Raw genomic sequence first — 23247 nt, 5'->3', positions numbered from 1 at the left:
AAACTAAACCTTATGGGGGCAAAGAATGGATTTCTTTAAGGTATAATATTTGCCGCTATACTATTTCATGCCTTATTCTCTCAAGTTTCCATATGACTGTAAGTCGTTCTGTAATAGCTATAACACCAAGTTTGGTAGAATTGTCATTAATAAATTAACTTCCAAAGTCACCCGCAGCAAAACTCGTGGCCCACTTAAAACTAAGACTGCATTCGAGAAATAAAAAAACGCTCGTTTAAGGTTCGGGTAGAGAATATATGGGCCGGGGGTACTTTATATTAAATAGATCAAATTTGAAATGTGATTCTTTTTTCAAAGAAATGACTTATGATGGCTGTGCATTAAACCCATTTAGAAGTGTACAGGTTAATGTTATTGCTTCTCTATTGAAATATTTTTTTTTAATTGTGAATTTTACATCAGAAGCGCAATTTGATTTATTTTACATTGCCAACCACTTAAATTGTAATCCCTATCGCACTTTAAAATGCTCAAGGGTTACAGTTTTACAATACTTGTTTAGGAGTAAACTTTTTTGAAATACCCCTTTAAGGTGTGAATTTGGAATTAGAAACACGCGAAATCCTCATTTGGGTGTATTTTGGTTTCAGAGGAAATCCTCGTGTAGGGTGTGTCTGGAAAACTTGTTGCCACGCATGCTTACAGCATTTCTACATGACTGAGACCCCCGGAATCCGACTATACAGCTGAGGTTTTCGTTAGGGCCTTAGTCGGGGATAGGCCTACGTTCTAATACCACCGAAAAATGTCAACGTCGCCATAAAACCCACTATCGTATGCTACCATTATTGCTAAATCTTCATGTACATCGAATTGTTTCTTTAACTATCTTCATTTTAAAATTGTAGTGCGAGCTGTCGACAGTGGCGGCTATGACTACGTCACCGAGGTCTACAGTAGCTACTACAGCATGGGTAGCCCTTTTGATCCTGACTCGATTCCAGAAGTCGAAGCGCCATCATGCGTCGAGCCGTCAATCGACGACCTCCGGCGGTGCGTCAACACTGTGCCCAGCGACGAGGTCATCGGACTTGAATCGACTCTCGAGCACGACTTGGTCCACCGGTTCAACTTCTCGATCTACGCGACGGAACCGACATCTACTCCGGTATCGGTTGACTTAGCAGAGGGACAGCACGCCCTCAACGAGAGAACCCTTTGCCCATGGAAGTACAAGACAAACTCGGACATCAATAGGTAGACTCGATTTATTTATTTATTGTTTAAAGCCCCATTGCACTATACTTGTAGCCGCTTGCTCCCTCTATATATCAAACAATGCCTAAGCGGTGCCCGTTGGTCCCCCATGATCCTCTTTTTCTTATGTTAGTTGACAGCTGATAATTTGATGAGATAACCACCTGTCAAGTTTCTGGGAGGTCTAATCCCTCTTGGCCAAACTATTACAGACGGGCTTTCATGCCATATAAACGCTTCAAAGTTCAAAGTTCATTTTAGTCAATACTTTCTTTTGAAATAAACAAAAGTAAACAACATATAAAACTTACAAAATTATATCAATATATTACAAGGAAATAACATAAACTGAGATTTCTAATAATTCCATGTTGTTTTTTTTTCTTTCTAGATACCCCGTTGACATCCAGTATGCGCAGTGCCAATGCCATAACTGTATTGATCCCGATATCCACGCATTATCGATCACGAACCTATGTCGTCCGGTCGTTTCTTGGAAAGTTGTACTAACGCGGGGGGCTTGCGTTAACGGAACATACCAGTGAGTTTGTTGGTTTGAATCTTATTTCTCCAATCAATTACGTAATTACAAAATAATAGAATACTACTGGAAAAAATATCGAAACAAATAGATTAATGTCCTGCCGTAGCAGAAAAAAGGTGTTTTATAGCATTAAAAACTGAGAAATGTCAGCCAAAGAGGGAGTAAAAAAAAAAAAAAAAACTACCGACCGAACCATGTTTTGGCATTTAAAGGGCGATACAACATCTTTTTTTTAAAGGCCTGATAGCAATACACCGATTAGAAACATTTAGTTTTCATAAAAATGTTACTACTATTATTGTTATTATGATTATTACTATTTTTATGATTATTAATCATTAATATCATTATTATTATTGCAATGTAATAATCATCAGCATTATTATTACTAAAACAACATCTAATCGTGTTTTGAAAATCATTTTGTCTTAATTGTGCAGGTACATTGAAGAGAACATCCCCGTCCCAGTGGCCTGTGTGTGTGACAGACGCAACCACTCAGCATGATAATGGATCGACACTCGAATTATGAAATGGTTTGAAGTTTACTTGTAAATAGTCTTTAACTTATTTATGTATTTAAGATCAAAAGTACTGCTAAATGACGATACCTTGTTGAAAAAAGCTATTTATTGTATACTTTTCCAACCTTTAACTTATTTGTTTATGTATCTATGATCAAAAGTACTTAACGACGATACCTTTCAATAATTGTTGGAAAAAATATTTATTATAGTTGTATCAACCTTAATTTATTTATTAATGTGTCTGTGATGAAACTAACTATTTGATGACGATACCTTTCAATATTGTTGGAAAAAAGCTATTTATTGTAGCTTTTTGTAACCTTTAACTTTTGTATTTATGTATCTATGATCAAAAGTAGTATTTAATGACGATGCCTTTCAATTATTGGGAAAAGCTATTATATATTTCAGTTTATGTTTCGCACTATAAATGTGCATATCGATATCTTCATTTTCCTTCATTCCCACTATGTTTTGTCTATTTATCGTGATATAGTTGTCAGTACCTTGATCATTATGATGTTGATATAACTAAGTAAGTTGTAAAGTATATTTTAATGATTAATATATACTCTATATTTAAATTGTTGTCTTCGATTCTTCCCTCTTAGTAAATTCTTCACTTTCCTCAATTCTCATATGCTTTTTCTCCGTCAAACAACGTTTTCCTACCCCTTTCTACCATATTTATTACTTCCCCTTTCAAGTTCAATGATTAACTGATTATACTCCATCTATACATGTTTGTCTATCAGTCTTCCATCTCATACAAAATGTAGTTCTTCGTTTTCCTAAATTTTTATATTCCTTTTCTCCGTCCAACAACGTTTTCCCACCCCTCTCTACAATAGCAATGCCTTCGCCTTCAATTCTATAAGTATACCATACACCAAGTAATTAAACAGCTGATAGTTAGATAGTTGATCGATTATCTTGCTTCTAACGAGCATAATGATTGTGACATAACTGACACTGCCCTCTATCGACTCGAAATATAATCAGTACCTGCTCATGAAACTTACGTATAACTGTCATAAAAATGAGAACCACCTTGAATTTCGCACAAAAAATTGTAGGATAAAGTTTAATGAGCGATGTTAAAGAAAAGAATAACAAAAGAAAAGGAAGAAGAATTAGCAGAAAAGAGTAAAGAAGAACGGAGAAGAAGAAAAACAAAAGTGAACATAATTTGATGCTAGCTAAAGAACGAGGTAACCAAATAAACAGAGTACTAGTTGCGGGGTAAAAGACAAAGCGGTGTTGGCGAATTTATTTGAGATCATACCGATTCAACAAAAAAAATGGAAACAGTACTAAGAATGTAAATTGATGCTTAAAACTTCCATAAAACTGTGGCCCAGGTCGAAAAAGACAGTTGAAACCAGCCGGTATACCGCACTTTTTCTGTTTACAGTTATTCTCTTTCTGTTTATATTTGATATCGACTAATTCATTATTCATGTATTTAAATTGTTAAATTATCATGTTTTGTCATGTGAGTTATAAGTATTGTGCTATGCACGCGAACCAGGAGATGCAATGTATCATCATCTCATTCTAAATCTCATATGTACTCTGTATCAGAGATAAATAAAGTATCCAGTTGTCATGGTTACAAAGTATAACTTAATAATACAGTTTTGTGTCGTTTTATACTTTAGCGCTTTGTAATAGTGGCATAAACTCTGAATATTGGATTTTTATATTGATAACCTAACGTCTATGGTGATGTTGATGATGGAGATTCTGATATGGTAATATGTTGATGGGTGATCAATGATGAAGATCGATGACGACAGTAATTGTACGTCATAAACATGTGATGAGAGAGGAGAAGAGATGGAGAGAGACAGAAAGAGAGAGAACGATTGAAATTGAGAAAGCGAGAGAGACAGAGCAGAGAGAGAGAGAGAAGGGGGGACAGAGCAGAGAAAAGGAGGGAGAGATCGAGAAAGAAAGACAGAGCAGGGAGAAAGAGGGGAGATTGAGGAGATGAGAGAGAGAGAGAGAGAGAGAGAGATAGCACCATTGCAATCGTGAATACTGCACCAATACCACCAAATATTGCTAATGTTGCTAACATCTTCACCATGACTACAATCATCTACATTACCACCATGACTACAATCATCTTCATCATCATCACCACTAAAATCATTACCATCTCCATCAACACCTATATCTACAATCATCTTCATCATTACCACCATCAACATCATCACCACCATAATCATCAACATCCCCATCAACATCATCACCACCATCTCTACAATCATCATCTTCATCATCACCACCATAATCATCATCTTCATCATCATCACCATAATCATCATCTTCATCATCACCACCATTATTTATCCCTCCCGCCCCCACCTCCCCTTTGAATAAATGTTATAATTTTGTAGCTCACAGAGTGCTTCTAAAAAAAAATTAAAAACCAATAACACCACCAAAGCATGTGATAGATTATACATATACAGCATTAAAACAACAAACAAAATCATATACCTTTGTGCAGTACCAAAACTGTTAATTATATTTATATTTCATGTGGATGACAACAAATATTGACAGGTTACATTATATATAAATATGTACATTTACAGTCAAACGTATCTATGATGGCCACCTGTCTTTACAGACAGGTTTATATGTTATTTCTTTTCTCCAGTGAAACAACATCCATTATAACAATCTTGTGTTGAATAATAATAACAAGGTAATTCTGCTGGCCCCAAGTATTCAATTTTTCTTTGTTTTCTCTTTCAAAAATCCTGATATAACAAAGTTTCAACATAACAAGCCAATTTCCTTGATAAAATAATAATATGTTCATTTATCTATCATTCTAACACAATGGGTTTCACGGTGCTGTACAAGGTATGAAGATGGGAAAATCAGATAAATAAATACATCTTCAAGTGCTCCTGAAAGGTGTCTAGTGTGGGTGCTGTGCAGATGTTCGAGGGCAGTTGATTCCAGAGGGAGGGGTGCACATGATTGAAAAAGCATCGTCATCTGACACTGTGGCTGGTCTACAGTACGCTATATATCGAGGTTCAACTGTATCTTGAAGTGTAAATTACTAAATGTCCCCCCCCCCCCCCCAAAAAAAAAAAAAAAAAAAAAAACATAACAGAAAGACACCACTTGTGGCGCTTACATAATTATATTGTACAGTGCAATCTCATTATAACATAACAAGGTCCTTGGGACCATGGAAATTACCTGTTATATCAGGCTGAAAAAACCCATCAGAATATAAAGAGCCGGGACCAGCTAAATCACCTTGTTATAACAGATACCTTGTTATACCAGAAATCTCAATAATGAGGGCCCACCGCACATTAATATTTGCACACTCTGTTACAAGGGAATCTTGCAACAAATAAAAACAAAAACAAAAATATTTGGACTAAAACAAATTGACCATGTTATATTGGAATCTTGTTAAAATCAAGGTGGGATAGTGTTGGAGGGGGAGGGGGCACAACTGCCCCAATGCCCCGATATTTCAAAATCCAGTTAGCATATCTTAAGCTATGGTCACAAATCAGAGCAGCGACCGACCGATCAGTAGCCTGCTCGGTCGCTGCTGGAATTAGGCATCGCCCAGCGATTACGTCGGTGCCCGGTCAGCGACCGCCCAGGCACCGAGCGTATTTTCGGCGGCGACTGAAAAGTGAGCAGGCGCCGCCCAAATTTTAACTCCGCGCTAAAAGTTCAGCGGCGACCGAGCGATGCCCTAAAAACGAGCGGCGCCTGGGCGGCCGCCGCTCGGTGGCCGGGCAGCCGCCGGGCAGAATTGGTTAAAAACTCGCCGCTCGGGCCGCCGACCAGGCTACTTTTGGGTTATGTGACCATAGCATTACATTTGCAACAAAAAGTGTACAACCCCTCAAAAAAAAATTCTTCAGGATTGTCGCCCCCTCCCTCCTACAAAATCTTAACCTTTATCTTTATCAAAATAATGTCTCTAGCCCAGCCATTAGGGCCTATAACAATGGGTCTGGTAAAATTACCTTGTCTATACTTGGACCACAATAAAATCAATAAACCGCTAACTTAAAAGTTAAAAGTGATGTCACAATGTAAGCTTAAATAACAGCTTATATCCTAGTCATATTGCCAAACTGACTCCTAAAACTGGACTATGGAAAACGTATAACCCCATGTTTGGTCTATAGTCTGTTTGGTCTCACTGGAGCAGTTGGGGTATTAATAAATACATTTATTATGATACCCTTATTATCAAGGTTTTAAAACAATGAAAAAAGAAACATAACAAGTGAAAACAGGGATTCAATAGCAAATCTAAATTTCCATAACTATCGAATGAACTATATACAATCCATATCTACATATTACCATCTGTACAGCCGTATACATGTATGACATAACAAGGCACACTTTACAGAGAAAGTTCAGTTCTGGGAAGAGGTGAAAAATAATTTGTGAGTATTATCATTGTATTTGCAAGTGTGGAAGTACATCAGATAAAATGTTCCCTGAAAAGCATGGCTCTTCAAATTCCTTAATATTCTAAATATGGCATGTAACATCATAAAAATCAGGGCAGATTTTTATGCCATGTTTGTGTAGTCCCATATACATCTTTCTGTGTACAGTGCTTGCAACTTTACCATGACTGGACCCAATTTCTTATCATTTTGATGATTGCAGTACAATTCTTATATGATAGATGATCAAACTTTTCTGATCGATTCCACAGTTTCTTTCACAATGCAATCGCATGACCAGAACTCAACTTCATCTTTAAAATTATTCAATACTAAAGACAAAGAAATCTGAAGACAAACACTTCTGTGAATCTTACAAAAAAATCCACATGGGCTAGTTATGGGTATTCTCTCAAAGTCAATTTTGATCTGTCAAGCTCACCGAGTGTGTTGTGTATTCACAAAGAGCATGTGAATGCTTTATCCAAATGGATTATGTAATGTGCTTCAGTATATACATTCAAACCTAGATTTCGTGTTGTCGCGGGCAGCGTTGCCTGCGAGTTCCAAGATTTCGGCAGTGAGGTACTCTAGGCCACCTCTCTATAGCTGCCATGTATTTTTTCACTCTCTAGAAATAAAATTGTGTGGTATTACCTCATCTGTCTACAATGGCCAGATTTTTTCTGTTTCCCTTGGGTGACCAAAATAGGCAGGTTAGACTGTTTTTGTGTGAATGAGGCACAAAAACGACTAGGGTAAGAACCTTCATCTAATGAGAACATGTTTAGAATCGATGGATGGTATTCTTGAAAGCGGACTAACTTTAGTCCACGGTTTAATCCATTGACTAAGTATGGAATGCCAAGTGTCCATATGAATATATTTTTGAATAATTTGATGTGTCCTAAATTACCATGATAACATAATTATATCATAGTTACATTGTTGTTTAATTAATTATGTTAATACATTTTATTTTAATTAAGTGACAGATTAAATTATTCAAAAACATATTCATATGGACACTTGGTATTCCATATTTAGTTGGTGGATTGGACTAAAGTTAGTCCACTTTGGGGAATACCACTCAATGACTTTTGATCATATGATCTACAAGGTGTCCACTCTGTGAGAAACACATCTTACATTCATAGCACTCGTAAGGTTTCTCACCAGTATGTATCCTGAGGTGGATGTTGGCGGCGCTCTTGTCCGTGAACTGCTTCTGACAGACGTTGCATTCGTAGCGCTTGATGCCCTTGTGGGTGTTCATGTGCCGCTTCATAGAGCTTCGGTCCCTGAACTGCCTCCCGCAGTCCTCACACGTATATGGCTTCTCTCCCGTATGGATGGTGGAATGGCTGACGAGGTAAGCTTTCCTGGAGAAGCGCTTCTGGCAGACGTCGCACTCGTAGCGCTTCTCTTCGTCATGGATGGCACCGTGTTTCTGGAGTGTCTTCTTTGTCTTGAAGAACTTCTCGCAGACCTCACACTGGAATTCCTTGTTCTCGGTGGTGACAACGTCTTCCTGGAGGACCACCTCTGTGACCTTGTCCATCATGACCTGGGCGGCCATCATGGTCTGAGCCAGAGCTTGAGAGGCAACGCGTTGTTCCGCTTCATGCTCCACCAAGTGAGCTGTCAGGTTCTCCTGTCCAAAGATTTCCTTGCTACATACCCCACACTCAATCATGGACTTTTTGCGATGGGTCTTGGCATGCTGCCTCATGTTGGTGGCCGTCCAGAACATCTTCCCGCAGAACTCGCAGGAGTGCGACTTCTGCCCTGTGTGCATCTTAACATGAGAGTTGAGGGCGCTTTTGTCTGCAAAGGCTCGGTCGCAGGTCTCGCACTTGTAGGGCTTCAGGCCAGAATGGATGATCTTGTGCCTTCGGAGAGTACCCGGCTCGGTGAAAGCTTTGTGGCATGTCTCGCACTCGTAGGGTTTCTCTCCCGTGTGCACACGGACGTGGTTGATAAGACGAGGTTTCGTTGGGAAGGCCTTGCCACAAAGAGTACAGCAGAAGGGTTTCTCGCCTGTATGAATCCTATTGTGGGTTTGGTAACTGGCACGGGTCTTCAGGACTTTGTTGCAGATGGTGCAGGTGAAGGATCTCTCTGGAGGCTTCTTTGGCTTGATGCCCTGGTGGAGCTTCATGTGGGCATTCAGGAAGTTCTTCCGTACAAACTTCCGAGGGCAAAGCTCACACGCAAATGGCCTGTCTCCTGCGTGCATCCGCCTATGTAGGTTCAGGTATGACTTGTCACGGAAGGACTTTCCACACAGATCACACAAGAAGGGCTTTGCTCCAGTGTGAATGGATTTGTGCCTACGCAAGGAAGTCATGTCGGAGAACTTCTTCTCGCAGAGCGTGCAGCCAAAGGGCTTCTCACCCGTGTGAACTCTTCTGTGACGTTCTAGATAAGCCTTCTGGGCAAAGCTGTTGTTGCATATGTCACACTTGAACGTCTCAACCACTTTCTTAGGTCTGGAAACCTTGACCGATATAGGAACGTAGTCATCATCTTCATTCTCCAGTTCCTTATGGGTCAGCTTGTGTTCCTTCAGCTCCTCTTTCGCTTCAAACTCCACTTGACAGACGCGACATTTGAACACCCTCTTGACGTTGGGGATGATAACTGGACCATCTTCAGAGCTAACAACCTCTCCCTCAGCCTCATTACCCTCTTCCATCTTGATCTTGTGTACCTTCTTCTGGTGCTGGGTTCGCTGACCCTTCTGTCTGAAACTCTTATCGCAGAAGGCACATTTGAAAGGCTTCTCTGCCGAGTGCACCCTCATGTGTGAGGCACACGCACTTTGGTCACTGAAAGCCTTATCACAAAAGCCACAGTTGTAAGGTTTCTGTCCGGTGTGTATCCGTTCATGCCTCCTGAGGGACTTCAAATTGTAAAAGGTTTTATCACACACCGAGCACTTCGGTCCTTGACCCGTGTGCAGTTTCCGGTGATATTTAAGGCTGATGGGCGTTGAGAAAACTTTGTTGCATACTTCACATGCATAGACCTTTCCTCTCTCGTGTTTCTTGCGATGGATGGTGAAGGTACGCAGATTGGGAAACTTCTGCTCACATATAGGGCACTTAAAGACTTTAGATTTCTTGACACCATCGGTCACTTCATCTTCTTTATCAGCCTTGTTCACAAACTCAGCGTGAGTCTCCATGTGTTTCTCCCGCTCGTACTTGTAAATGAATGAGTCAGTGCAGAAGGGGCAGGTGAATTTCTTTCCACATTTCCCAGACTTTTTATGCTTTTCGAGACCACTTGGGCTGAGGAATGCTTTGGAGCAACTCTCGCAACGCAGGAGATTTTCTTCCTTGTGGTCCTGCCCTCCGTGGGTGAGACGATGGGTCCTCATCTGGAAGCCGGTATAGAACTTCTTCAGGCAGACGTCGCATTCCACCTGCTTGTCACCTGCATGACGTTTCTTGTGGCTCTTCAACGAGGAGCCATCGCTGAATCTCATATCACACAGATCGCATCTGTACGGCTTGGTGCCTTTGTGGATGATGGTGTGTCGCCTCAGGGCGCCGTGGCTCTTGAAGGTCTTGTCACACTCAGTGCATTGATAAGGACGCTGTCCCGTGTGGGTATTGAGATGTTCCTTGAGGATCCAGGATGTCCTGAAGGTCTTGGAGCAATACGTACAATCCCAGGACGCATGTGTGGATTCATGCCTTGTCAGCTGACGCACGCTCACAAACGATTTCTTGCAAACAGGGCAATGTTTACTCTTATCGTTGCCTCCCTTCTCCTCAATCATGGCATCCTCTTCTGTCTTTGCATCCTCCTCCTCCTCCTCACTGCTTTCAGACTGTGGTTCCTCTTCAACCGTTATGTGCAGCATTCTCTGATGCATCTTCAGACCTCTTAGTGAAGCAAACGATCGGGAGCACCTGTCACAATCAAACTTGGATCCTTTCTTCTTCGCTGCTAACGGTTCCTCCCAGTCGCTATCATCAGGGTCATTCCCTCCATCTCCAACATCGTCATCATCCTCGTCATCATCCACAATCTGTAACTGTTTCTGACCTTTGGAGGGTAATGCAGGGACTTTCCCTTCATCGACTTCCTTCATGCTCATCCTCTCGCTCAGGTCTTCCTTCTCGTGCACAACCATGTGGAAGGTGAGGTAGCTCTTCTTGGTGAACGTGGAGCCACAGACATCACACATGAACATGGTCACCTGACTGTGCATCTTCATATGCCTCTGCAGAAGTGCCTCATCTTCAAAGCACGCCCCACACTCGTCGCACTTCGCGAGGGAGTGCTTCTGTCGCATATGCTTCAGGCGCTGGCCGTCCGTCTCAAAGAACTTGCTGCAGTAGCGACACAGGTAGGGCGAATGCTCCCTGGCGTGAGACTTCTCATGGGCGCGGTGCTGGCGCTCGGTCCGGAACTCTCGCCAGCAGTAATGGCAGATTTGTTTGGGCGAGTCTGGGGTCTTAACTGCAATTTTTACATACGCTTTCCTAGGGGTAGTACTTGACGCCGCGGCCTCAATGATCTTCACACTGGAATCACTGTCTGGTATTTCTGCAAAGCAATAGATGATAATTTAAATCCATTAAATATCTTCTTTCACAGTGTTTCACTAACGTCATATTTATTAATATGAATTTATAAATTTTAAGAAATCCATTATTGATGTAATGTTAAACAAATTTGGCGGGCATCAGACTGGTCTATAGCATTCAAACTTCAACTTGACAATTTTAACTTTAATTTTAATATATTGGGAAGTTTTTTTTCAAGGAAGAAATGTTTAGGTCTTATCTGAAACAATGGATTATACTCAACATTTAAACTTTGCACTTCACTTAAGATAGATCAATGATGGGAATTCATAATCATAAGCCTAGTCTCATAATAAGGATTAACTGTCAGTTTCTTTAAAAAACATCATTACTTGGAAATGTCAAAGTTTACCTTGAACTTCTAGAGAGCTTGACCTTGGCTCTGCATTGGTTTGAGGTTGGTCTTCAGGAATCATGGTATCTGCGCTCTGATTGGTCATCTCAGACGCCAGTATGACAGGATCTGCATTCTCATTGGTCAACCCAGCTTCTGGTGTCATGGTATCTGCGCTCTGATTGGTCATCTCAGACACAAGTATGACAGGATCTGCATTCTCATTGGTCAACCCAGCTTCTGGTGTCATGGTATCTGCGCTCTGATTGGTCATCTCAGACACCAGTATGACAGGATCTGCATTCTCATCGGTCAACTCAGCTTCTGGTGTCATGGTATCTGCACTCTCATTGGTCAACTCGGTTTCAAGCATGACAGTATCCACGCCCTGATTGGTTGGTTGTGCATCTTCACCCATTGTTTCTAAATTGAGATTGGTCGACTCTGCTTGGGGAAGTGACGAATCAGGGAAAGTGGACGAATGTCTCCCAACAATCTGAACAAAGCTTTCTGTATGGGTTGATGAAAGATAAGAGAGAGAGAGAGCGTGAGACATTATAGCCTCATTCATACATGTATATGATGTAATGTAATGATATAAGTATCATATACTCCACGTTTCAGTATCTAATAACATACCAAAGAGCTTTGTGAATACACATGGGACCATTGTTGCGCAGTTGCGTTTCATTTACACGCTTAAAAAAACTGCCACTTTTGTTGCCTTTACTTACTTTTTTGCAACCTTTGTTGGGCAGTTGCCCTTCATTTTCATGTTTCAGAGAGAAATACATGGGCAAACATGCAAATAGAGAGAGACAAAATAAGACGCACTTTAATAGAGAGAGGGATAAAGACATGGAGAGAGAGAGAACAAAAAGAGAGAGAAAGAGAGAATAACAGATGTAAATGTACTTTTCAAAGTCTGACAGGAAAGAGACTTAGAAGCGGTATACAACAGAAATATGCTTTAAAAGCAGAGAGACAAAATGTTACTAAGTCACTTTAAAGGGATTGGGATTCTGAAACAAAATCCTGGATTTAGCTCATGCAGCAATGACAATTATAAACTTTTAGGTCAGTCAGGAACCCCATGACTTTTACAAGCCTGTCTGATTATCAAGATATTTATGATTGGAAATCGAAATAAAATTTTGCGTTTTCCTAACGGTTTTCATAACACTACCGTCTATTGGGGAAAATGGGTATGGTAAAACCGGTCACTAAAAAGATTTGTACTTTTTTGAGGCATTTCATGATCGTTTGAAGCGCAATTTTTTGTAGGGCTCCAATATTACACCATATTGCAGACACTGACAACAAGTAGTGCCATGCATCTCAGATATAACATTGTTAAACGATGCCTTAAGCAGAGAGATATAGAGAGACAGGTGAGACAGAAATGTGAAGCAGTGCTGTAACATCACGGATATCTCCAATTCCGTTTAACCGCCAGTCAAAACCGGACGGTTTTCGGTTAAACGATTAAAAAAAAAAAAAAAAAAAAAAGTTGTTTTGTTTTTGTTTTTTTTTGGACCAATTTTTTTTTTTTGACCGACTCTGTCGGCAGCCACCCAGGTCCGTGTGAAAAAGCGGGAAGGGCTTTCATTTAAGTGCAAGGTGCATTTGAAGGCGCCGATTTGTGCTTGTGAACTAGTCACAAATAATAGTAACAATGTCGTTTTTAGAAGGATGTGTAAGATCATGAATGAAAATTAAAAACAGTAGAGGACCTAGGATAGAACCTTGTGGTACGCCGTGTGTAAAAGTTGGATGAATTATTATTATAAACTACATATTGAGATCTATTACAAAGATTACTTTCAAACCAAGATGACAGACAAATTGGAGTGTTGTTCTAGTTTTGGAGTGGTGAGTCAACACACAGATTACTGAACTGGAAGACATTGCCAGGCATAGTGCCGGCTGGAGGGGCATAAATCGAAACTTTAAAAAAAAAAAAAAAAAAAAAGGGAAAACGAAACCGTCCAATTGGAAACGGAATCCGCCATGGGCGGTCGGATACCGGACGGTTAAACGTTTGACTACAGCACTAATATGAAGCCATCTTTTTTCCAGGGTGTTTGTTTTTTAAAGGCCGGCTGTACTAGTTTGGCCAGGGGGGATTGGACCACATAGCGTGGTCAATGACAGGTGGCTATCTCATCAACTCAGCTCTCAATTAATATAAGAAAAAGAGGATCATGGGGGACCAATGGTCACCGATAAGAGAATGTTTTCTATATAGAGGGAGCAAGTAGCTACAAGTAGGACAGTGGGGCTGTAAATGTGGTTGGCCATATTGTGCAGGAATGAGACCTACCTGAAGGATGGCTGGCAGGGTCATGAGGAAGCTCTTCTTGGACCCCCATCTCACGAGGAAGCTCTTCTTGGACCCCCATCTCATGAGGAAGCTCTTCTTGGACCCCCATCTCACTGCTCTCTTGCTCTACCGGTATCTGTACATAGATGCTCTCTGATCCTTCCATTGGATGCAGTACCTGACCTGGAGCAGAGAAGATATCAATAAGTTCATCTTTCATTATCCAGGGTAGCAAATTAGGCAATCAGTATTAATCTACATCTGCCACTCAATACCCAGGAGAGAAATGGGGACCTGGTAGGATGACTGTGTTACCGCAAGGAAAAGGCGCTATAATATCTTTTGGATTGGATCCTTGTTTGTAACCGCAAGGAAAAGGCGCTATATCAATTATCTTTTGGATTGGATTGGATGACAAAAAGAATTTGTGTTGGTACATGTAATTGCCTAGGCCCTCATGGTCACCATATGGCAGGAAACTCCCCAGGGAGTGGAGATTGAGTTCACATAGTGCATGAATGAATCCAATGACCAGGGTAATAATATCTGCAAAGGGCTTAGAGAGGGCATTTCATATTATACAAACAATGAATGTTTATGAGTTCAATTAAAGTAGATCTAATAGAAAGTTAATCTTTCAACAAATTAAGCTTTGCTCCTTTATATATATCAGTAATAGATTCAATTTGGAGTCAGGCCTTCTCGATTACATTCAGTTTGCTTTTGTGTCAGATGCGCGCAGCTAAGACAATGAAAACAATTGGATATGCGTAGGGCAGAGAGGTACGCAGTCTAAATATAACCAAAAATGCACGCTAGATAGTGCAAAAATGCACGGCGAATATGATCATAAATGCATGGTCGTTCAATAGATTATTCATTGAATATCATGTGACCAACAATCCTCCAAACAAATGACAAGGATCTATATAATAAGCACTATTTAAATTCAGAATGTTATTATTACCCATTTAGCACCCCTGGGTTGTGAGGGGGCAGATGTAAACTTAGCACCTGGGTGGAGAGGAGCAATGTACATAAAATGCCTTACTCAAAGAGATAATGATGTGCCCCTCATTGCGACCCTGGCTAATCTGGACCCTGTCTTATAAAGAGTTGATATTAAAGGTATTACAAAGTTTTGGGAAATTTTGAAAAATGGGTGGATAGTGATTCTTTACAATTTTAATATATTTGGATGCCCCTGTGGATGTATTAAAAACACCAGAAATTTTAGCCCCTAAAACACTTCTGTTTTCGAGAAAAATTGAATATAAACATTTACCGGTGCTCCCGGTAAATTTTGATAAATTTCAAATAGCTCCTACGGCCGTACAATGGTAGCTGCGACCATGAAAATCTCAGAGTATGTAGTTGTGGTATATAATTTCCGAACGAGAATAGCTAATCAATCAATTTTAGTCATAAACATTGTTTTATAGCTTAATTAATATCTTGACCTTGAGAGGGAGCTATTCAACATAAAGTGTTTATTATTTACAATTTCATAACTTTAGAGTCGATTTCGACCACTACAACGATCACTGAATGTTGTAGGATTGTATATGCTTCCAATATATGTTCATTTGAACCAAATTCATGACCCCATACCAAAACTTTGTATTATCTTTATAAGACGGGTCTCTGTGTCCTTTTCAGAAATTAAGTAAGCCTGAGCCCTGTTTTATAAAGAGATGCAACTGATTCAAATCAATCGCAAGTATGCAATTTCCTACCTCTTATGTACCTGTACATAAGATGCGATTAATTGCAACTGTTCATATGATGGGGCCTAGGAGAATACATGTTTCATTCAACTTTCTATTTGCCACCAAAATGACTGTTCATCATAATAAATGCTAATGTCCAACACTTACCTTCCTCAGTAAAAGCCAAGTTGACCGAGATGACAGGTTGACCGTTCTCATCTAGATGTTGGGTCACATGACGTCCATCCTCAGACGCTATGTCCATCACCTGACCATCATGGCTGATGATCTGAAACGTGGTGTTTCCTGGGTAGTTAATATAAACACAGAAAAAAAAACAGATAAATAAATAAACAAATAAAATACCGGTAGATAAATTCATCTTCCCATGCTGGAATATATGTACATGTAGGTAGTGTTCCTTGATAAAAAGACAGTGAAAATGTTGTTCACATTACCTGACCAGCTTTGAACAAAAAAAGAGTAGTGAGCGATGAAGCTTGGGAAGGCTAAAAAAAGCACTTGGACTCTAAAAAGAAATCATAAGCCAAAGACATAACAGTGGAGGGAACTTGCCGATTAATGTCCACTACTAGTCCTCCCCCAAAATATCAAAAAGATCCTAGATCTAGTCTATCCTCGTCAAAAATAGAGAATGCAATGGAACCTGTTCATCTAGCTCCACCTGACCTTGTCCTATTATGACCTCCTCCTTTCCCTTCCTTCCTCTCCACCTCCTTCTCCTCCCCATCTCCCTTTCCAATGAGTGACCTTACCGTGTGGTTCTCCTGCCAGGGCGTTCATAATGATCCCTGCCTCTCTATCCACCTGTTCATCAAACTCCACCTGACCTCCTCCTCCAACCTTCCCTCTCCTTCTTTCCTCTCCTCCTTTCCCTTCCCTTCTCTTCTCCCCCTCCCTCCTCCTCCCCCTTCCTTTCTAATGAGTGACCTTACCATGTGGTTCTCCTGCCAGGGCGTTCATGATGGTCACAGCCTCTCTATCCCCCTGTTCATCTAGCTCCACCTGACCTTGTTCCACCATGACCTCCTCCTCCAACCCTCCCTCTCACCCTTTCCCTTCCTTCCTCTCCCCCCTTTCTCCATCTCCATTACTTTCTAATGAGTGACCTTACAGTGTGGTACTCCTGCCAGGGCGTTCATGATGATCACTGCCTCTCTATCCACCTCATGACCTGTTCATCAAGCTCCACCTGACCTCCTCCTCCAACCCTCCCTCTCATCCTTCTCTCCCCCCCCCCCCCCCCCCCCCCCCCCCCCCCCCCCCGTCTCCCTTTCCTTTTCCATCTTCCTTTCCAATGAGTGACCTTACCGTGTGGTTCTCCTGCCAGGGCGTTCATGATGATCACTGCCTCTCTATCCACCTGTTCATCTAGCTCCACCTGACCTTGTTCCATCATGACCTCCTCCTCCAACCCTCCCTCTCATCCTTCCTCTCTCCCTCATTTTCCTTCCCTTCTCCCCCCGTCTCCCCTTTCCTTTTCCATCTTCCCTTCTAATGAGTGACCTTACCATGTGGTTCCCCTGCCAAGGCGTTCATGATGATCACAGCCTCTCTATCCACCTGTTCATCTAGCTCCACCTGACCTTGTTCCATCATGACCTCCTCCTCCAACCCTCCCTCTCATCCTTTCCCTTCCTTCCTCTCCCCCTCCTTCTCCTCCCTATCTCCTCTTCTCCTCCCTTCCTCCATCTCCATTACTTTCCAATGAGCGACCTTACCATGTGGTTCTCCTGCCAGGGCGTTCATGATGATCACTGCCTCTCTATCCACCTGTTCATCAAGCTCCACCTGACCTTGCTCCATCATGACCTCCTCCTCCAACCCTCCCTCTCATCCTTTCCCTTCCTTCCTCTCCCCCTCCTTCTCCTCCCTATCTCCTCTTCTCCTCCCTTCCTCCATCTCCATTACTTTCCAATGAGCGACCTTACCATGTGGTTCTCCTGCCAGGGCGTTCATGATGATCACTGCCTCTCTATCCACCTGTTCATCTAGCTCCACCTGACCTTGTTCCATCATGACCTCCTCCTCCAACCCTCCCTCTCATCCTTCCTCTCTCCCTCATTTTCCTTCCCTTCTCCCCCCGTCTCCCCTTTCCTTTTCCATCTTCCCTTCTAATGAGTGACCTTACCATGTGGTTCCCCTGCCAAGGCGTTCATGATGATCACAGCCTCTCTATCCACCTGTTCATCTAGCTCCACCTGACCTTGTTCCATCATGACCTCCTCCTCCAACCCTCCCTCTCTACTTTCCCTTCCTTCCTCTCCCCCTCCTTCTCCTCCCTATCTCCTCTTCTCCTCCCTTCCTCCATCTCCATTACTTTCCAATGAGCGACCTTACCATGTGGTTCTCCTGCCAGGGCGTTCATGATGATCACTGCCTCTCTATCCACCTGTTCATCAAGCTCCACCTGACCTTGCTCCATCATGACCTCCTCCTCCAACCCTCCCTCTCATCCTTTCCCTTCCTTCCTCTCCCCCTCCTTCTCCTCCCTATCTCCTCTTCTCCTCCCTTCCTCCATCTCCATTACTTTCCAATGAGCGACCTTACCATGTGGTTCTCCTGCCAGGGCGTTCATGATGATCACTGCCTCTCTATCCACCTGTTCATCTAGCTCCACCTGACCTTGTTCCATCATGACCTCCTCCTCCAACCCTCCCTCTCATCCTTCCTCTCTCCCTCATTTTCCTTCCCTTCTCCCCCCGTCTCCCCTTTCCTTTTCCATCTTCCCTTCTAATGAGTGACCTTACCATGTGGTTCCCCTGCCAAGGCGTTCATGATGATCACAGCCTCTCTATCCACCTGTTCATCTAGCTCCACCTGACCTTGTTCCATCATGACCTCCTCCTCCAACCCTCCCTCTCTACTTTCCCTTCCTTCCTCTCCCCCTCCTTCTCCTCCCTATCTCCTCTTCTCCTCCCTTCCTCCATCTCCATTACTTTCCAATGAGCGACCTTACCATGTGGTTCTCCTGCCAGGGCGTTCATGATGATCACTGCCTCTCTATCCACCTGTTCATCAAGCTCCACCTGACCTTGCTCCATCATGACCTCCTCCTCCAACCCTCCCTCTCATCCTTTCCCTTCCTTCCTCTCCCCCTCCTTCTCCTCCCTATCTCCTCTTCTCCTCCCTTCCTCCATCTCCATTACTTTCCAATGAGCGACCTTACCATGTGGTTCTCCTGCCAGGGCGTTCATGATGATCACTGCCTCTCTATCCACCTGTTCATCTAGCTCCACCTGACCTTGTTCCATCATGACCTCCTCCTCCAACCCTCCCTCTCATCCTTCCTCTCTCCCTCATTTTCCTTCCCTTCTCCCCCCGTCTCCCCTTTCCTTTTCCATCTTCCCTTCTAATGAGTGACCTTACCATGTGGTTCCCCTGCCAAGGCGTTCATGATGATCACAGCCTCTCTATCCACCTGTTCATCTAGCTCCACCTGACCTTGTTCCATCATGACCTCCTCCTCCAACCCTCCCTCTCTACTTTCCCTTCCTTCCTCTCCCCCTCCTTCTCCTCCCTATCTCCTCTTCTCCTCCCTTCCTCCATCTCCATTACTTTCCAATGAGCGACCTTACCATGTGGTTCTCCTGCCAGGGCGTTCATGATGATCACTGCCTCTCTATCCACCTGTTCATCAAGCTCCACCTGACCTTGCTCCATCATGACCTCCTCCTCCAACCCTCCCTCTCATCCTTTCCCTTCCTTCCTCTCCCCCTCCTTCTCCTCCCTATCTCCTCTTCTCCTCCCTTCCTCCATCTCCATTACTTTCCAATGAGCGACCTTACCATGTGGTTCTCCTGCCAGGGCGTTCATGATGATCACTGCCTCTCTATCCACCTGTTCATCTAGCTCCACCTGACCTTGCTCCATCATGACCTCCTCTTCCTCCTCCATCTTTCAACCTACAAATACATTACAGGTCAAACAAAGGTCAGAGGTCAATCAAAGTAACACCTGTGAGATTCTGACACCAACGTTGCAGCACGACATAACTAGTAGGAGCATTGGTCCGAGAATAAGGATCGTTTTCGTAAACGCGGACCAATGCGTCCTCAAAAATAAGGATCATCCGCATTTTCGCAGACGTTTCATATTTTTGCTCGATGCAAGATGCAAAAAACGGATTCCCCAATGATTTTCTTCACGCATTTTATATTGACTTTGTACAGAGACTTTCACATTATGAGCGATAAATCCTTGGGAAGACGGACAACCCATGAAAGTAGATGGTTAACTAGGGTTATTTTCACACGGGGAATCCATTTTTCGCATTGAAGCCTGCAGGGCGCCGATGAAAAAAACGTCCGCGAAAATGCGGACAATCCTTATTTTTGAGGACGCATTTTGTCTGTGTTTACAAGGATATAGAGTAGTGGCTCCGGTCTGCGGCCGATCGGCGGGAACTGCCGATTCTATTTTTATGCAAATACTCACAGAATACTTCAATACCCTCAATAAAGAGTCCATATACTTTAATACTTATTAAATAGAAGTCACAAATAACCGAACTGACCCACAGCGTAGTCAGCATTGACCACGTTTCGAAATGCTTCGAGTTCCCCGGTTTGCGGGCACGCATTACCGGTTTGCGGCACGCGTACGTCACAAAGCTTTATGCGCTACGTCACGATCAAAGCATGTACCAAATTACTACGGGTAACCCAAATTCTCATGTTTATCTGTTGCTACGGTAAATTTGTCAAGTTTTAAACAATTTCACCTTTTCCTCGAATGGATCATCCAATACGGGGGTACGTACTACTAGGAACTATCGGGTCATAGCGGGTACACACATCAGCACACATACCATCATACACGATCCTGCATGTTATGTGTGTATTAACACCCCCCGCCGCAAACCAGAAAAACACGTAATTACGTGCCGGTTTGCGGCCACCCCATGCAACTGGCCATGCGGTGGCACAATCAAAATATCTGCGATAGGAGACAGACCACAGCCATCATACTTCCACAAAAACATCAAATTTCACCTCCAATCGGACAAATATCGGACAAATAGAGCTACAATATTGATCTAGTCATGCCTCGATCTCTTAACTTAAAAGTTAGCACCTGCTGGAATTTTCATCGGCGACTGGTGCCGTAGATTTCCGACATCGCTGACGGAAACTCTGTACTGACAGGAGGACCTGCTACGGACGTTTTCGGCAAAGCAGAACTTACCGGGGAATCCACGGTAGGTTTCAATGATTATTATCGAGTCATATTCATTTTATTTTTAAAACAAATACCCCTGGCCGCAAACCGGGCGATGCCGCAAACCGGAGACCCTACTCTATCCTCGTTTATGACGATCCTCATTCTCAGACCAGCGTCCCTCTTGATAAGCAATCAATGACAGTGTTATACAACACAACATCGTCATAACCAACAACAAAAAAATGATATTAAAATCAAATAATTTTGAATTTAATTCATTTGCCCTCAAGACAGTCAAGTCAAGAACTTCAAAATTAACAACAGGGTCTCAAATAAATTTTAAAAAGGCCAAGGTTTAGATCTAGTAATAATATGCCAAAACATTACCTCATATATCTCTCTATCATACTTGTCGATCAATTTCAAACTGAATATAGGGTCTAGTCTACAAAACTACACATTGATAAGTTTGTAGGCCTATTCAAAAAGTCATCAATTTAAAGAAAAGACACAGAAAGCTACGTGTGGGACCATGTACTGCCCGAATAGCGTTTTGTGCACAGACACTGCACAGTGCAGATTATGCGACAGGGCCGGGTACAGTCATTGTTTAACATCATTTGAACGAGTAATAAAGTAAGTAAGTAAGTGAACACGCGAAGCACGTATAATTACCTTTTCTTAAGATCCTCAAGGTTCAAAATTATAGTCAGAGAGGCAGAAATGATGTAAAAATATCTTAAATTTTGACCATCAACAGACGTCAAGATACCGCTTTTGTCGTCGGACTAACGGTAACATTTTGTCATTTCGACGTAGAGGGCGACATTAAAATAGCGCGTCATATCGCCTATTATGCATTCACCATGCAAACATTTTGTTTTTATTTTGGGTATGAGAGTTCTACAGACAAATAAAATGTATTTTGCTATATGTTTGTTTCTTGTTTTTGTGTTCTGCAGTTGTATAAAGATCAATGGATGTACAAAGACCGTGGCATGGGGGAGGGTGCACGCCCAGCGTTATCCTAGTATTAAAAAAGTGCACCGGCCATTGCAGCCCGCAGCAAATGAACGAAGACCTAATATAATATCATAAGCATATGACAATGCAAAGCACCTGAACAAATTATGGTAATCATTCAAATGTAAATGACTGCATGTAAATATCAAACGTAGATGCAGAATCGTACATGATATAAAATGAGAAGGGTACAACCTAGGCCTCTATATTGTTTTAATATCCATTTGGCGTTTTGAGTTGAAGTGCATGGTGTCAAAAGGGATAACGCATGATATTGTAAGCGGAGAAGAAAAGGACCCCCTTTATTGTATTGCAAACTTTCAAAAACATCTTCAACAAACTAAGACCCTTTGCTTATAAAAACGGGTCCAAGATGTATTCCAAATGTAACCAAACTTTTGGCTTATCGACACAAATTAAGAAAACGTGCACTATTTTCGCGATATTTGCCTGATACTGAATGTATTATACGAGTCGTAGGTGCCATTTTTAAATACGTTTGATCCCTTTTGCGTTAAATTCATTTCTTGCTCTTTCAAACAAACAAATATCGCGAACATCCCCAAAAGTTCTAATTATCATGAACTCAATATAAAAGTGGATTCAGCATACAATGATGAACAAAGTCAGAGATAGAAAATTTTGAGAAGAGGGGAGAGACAACTGTCGACAGTTGGCACACGAGGCATTAATTTTGTTTTCCCGGCCAAATACCCCTCTCGGCTCATCAGGAAAAAAAGATGTACATAATTTATTTTACGATTACCGCCCTTAGCTTTCTTGCAGAGTTTTATTTAAAAAGAAGAAGATATCAGTGAAAAGGGGATCTGTGAAATGTTATTCCACCCCCTTAATTCTCTGTCTGTCTCGCTCTCCTTCGCTCTCTGAATCGGTCTACTATCTCCCTGTCTTCTCTTTATCTACTTAGCTTTCTACCTAAATATGTTTATCTTTTAATCCACATTTTCCTCATTTGTTCAGATCACCCCTCCACCCAAAAATAAAATCATTCTCTTCCTCTCTATCTTTCTCTCCCCTTTCTCTCTTACTCTCTTCCCCCTCATTCTCTCTTTACCCTCTCTCTTTCTTTCTCTTTCCCCCTCTCTCTCTCTCTCTTTGATTTAACCCATTCTCTTCTCCCTCTCTCTTCATCTCCCCCTCTCTTCAAAAATGTTTCTCCAAATCTCTCTAGACTTGTACTTTCCCCTCTCTCTTTCTTCCTCTCCCCTCCCTCTTGTTTTCGTTCTCTCTTTTTTAATCCCCTCTCCTCTTTCTCTTTCTTTTTCTTATCTCATCTTCTCTTCTTTCTCTCATTTACTTC

The 23247-nt window shown here is 42.0% G+C and overlaps 1 protein-coding gene across 5 annotated transcripts; it reads right to left on the bottom strand.

Moving 5' to 3' along the window:
• Positions 1–7713: 7713 nt before the first annotated feature.
• LOC592877 (zinc finger protein 62) lies at positions 7714–21709 on the bottom strand. Of its 5 annotated transcripts, XM_030993534.1 has the most exons (6): positions 21579–21709; positions 19529–19645; positions 15888–16025; positions 14011–14193; positions 11706–12197; positions 7714–11312 (listed from the first exon to the last, which is right to left on the bottom strand). In XM_030993534.1, exons 2-6 carry the CDS (start codon positions 19635–19637, stop codon positions 7840–7842), a joined length of 4395 nt encoding a protein of 1464 aa, XP_030849394.1. In that variant the 5' UTR covers positions 19638–19645; positions 21579–21709; the 3' UTR covers positions 7714–7839. The 5 variants fall into 5 exon arrangements, with proteins under 5 accessions (XP_030849394.1, XP_030849398.1, XP_030849396.1 ...); XM_030993538.1 differs by lacking the exons at positions 19529–19645; positions 21579–21709 and adding an exon at positions 17462–17551; XM_030993536.1 differs by lacking the exons at positions 19529–19645; positions 21579–21709 and adding an exon at positions 16676–16778.
• Positions 21710–23247: the final 1538 nt, after the last annotated feature.

Source organism: Strongylocentrotus purpuratus, unplaced genomic scaffold (assembly GCF_000002235.5).
Source record: "Strongylocentrotus purpuratus isolate Spur 01 unplaced genomic scaffold, Spur_5.0 spur5_scaffold_20, whole genome shotgun sequence".
Classification (NCBI taxonomy): Eukaryota; Metazoa; Echinodermata; class Echinoidea; order Camarodonta; family Strongylocentrotidae; genus Strongylocentrotus; species Strongylocentrotus purpuratus.
This window is presented reverse-complemented; position numbering and strand designations above follow the sequence as displayed.

What these genes read in the sequence shown, in the direction of transcription:
- LOC592877 (XM_030993534.1), bottom strand. Translation starts at nt 19,637, where the DNA reads ATGGAGGAGGAAGAGGAGGTCATGATGGAGCAAGGTCAGGTGGAGCTA. An exon ending in CCTGGCAGGAGAACCACATG is followed by an intron (nt 16,026 to 19,528) that starts GTAAGGTCGCTC and finishes TTAACTACCCAG; the next exon opens with GAAACACCACGTTTCAGATC. An exon ending in AAGCTCTCTAGAAGTTCAAG is followed by an intron (nt 11,313 to 11,705) that starts GTAAACTTTGAC and finishes ATTGCTTTGCAG; the next exon opens with AAATACCAGACAGTGATTCC.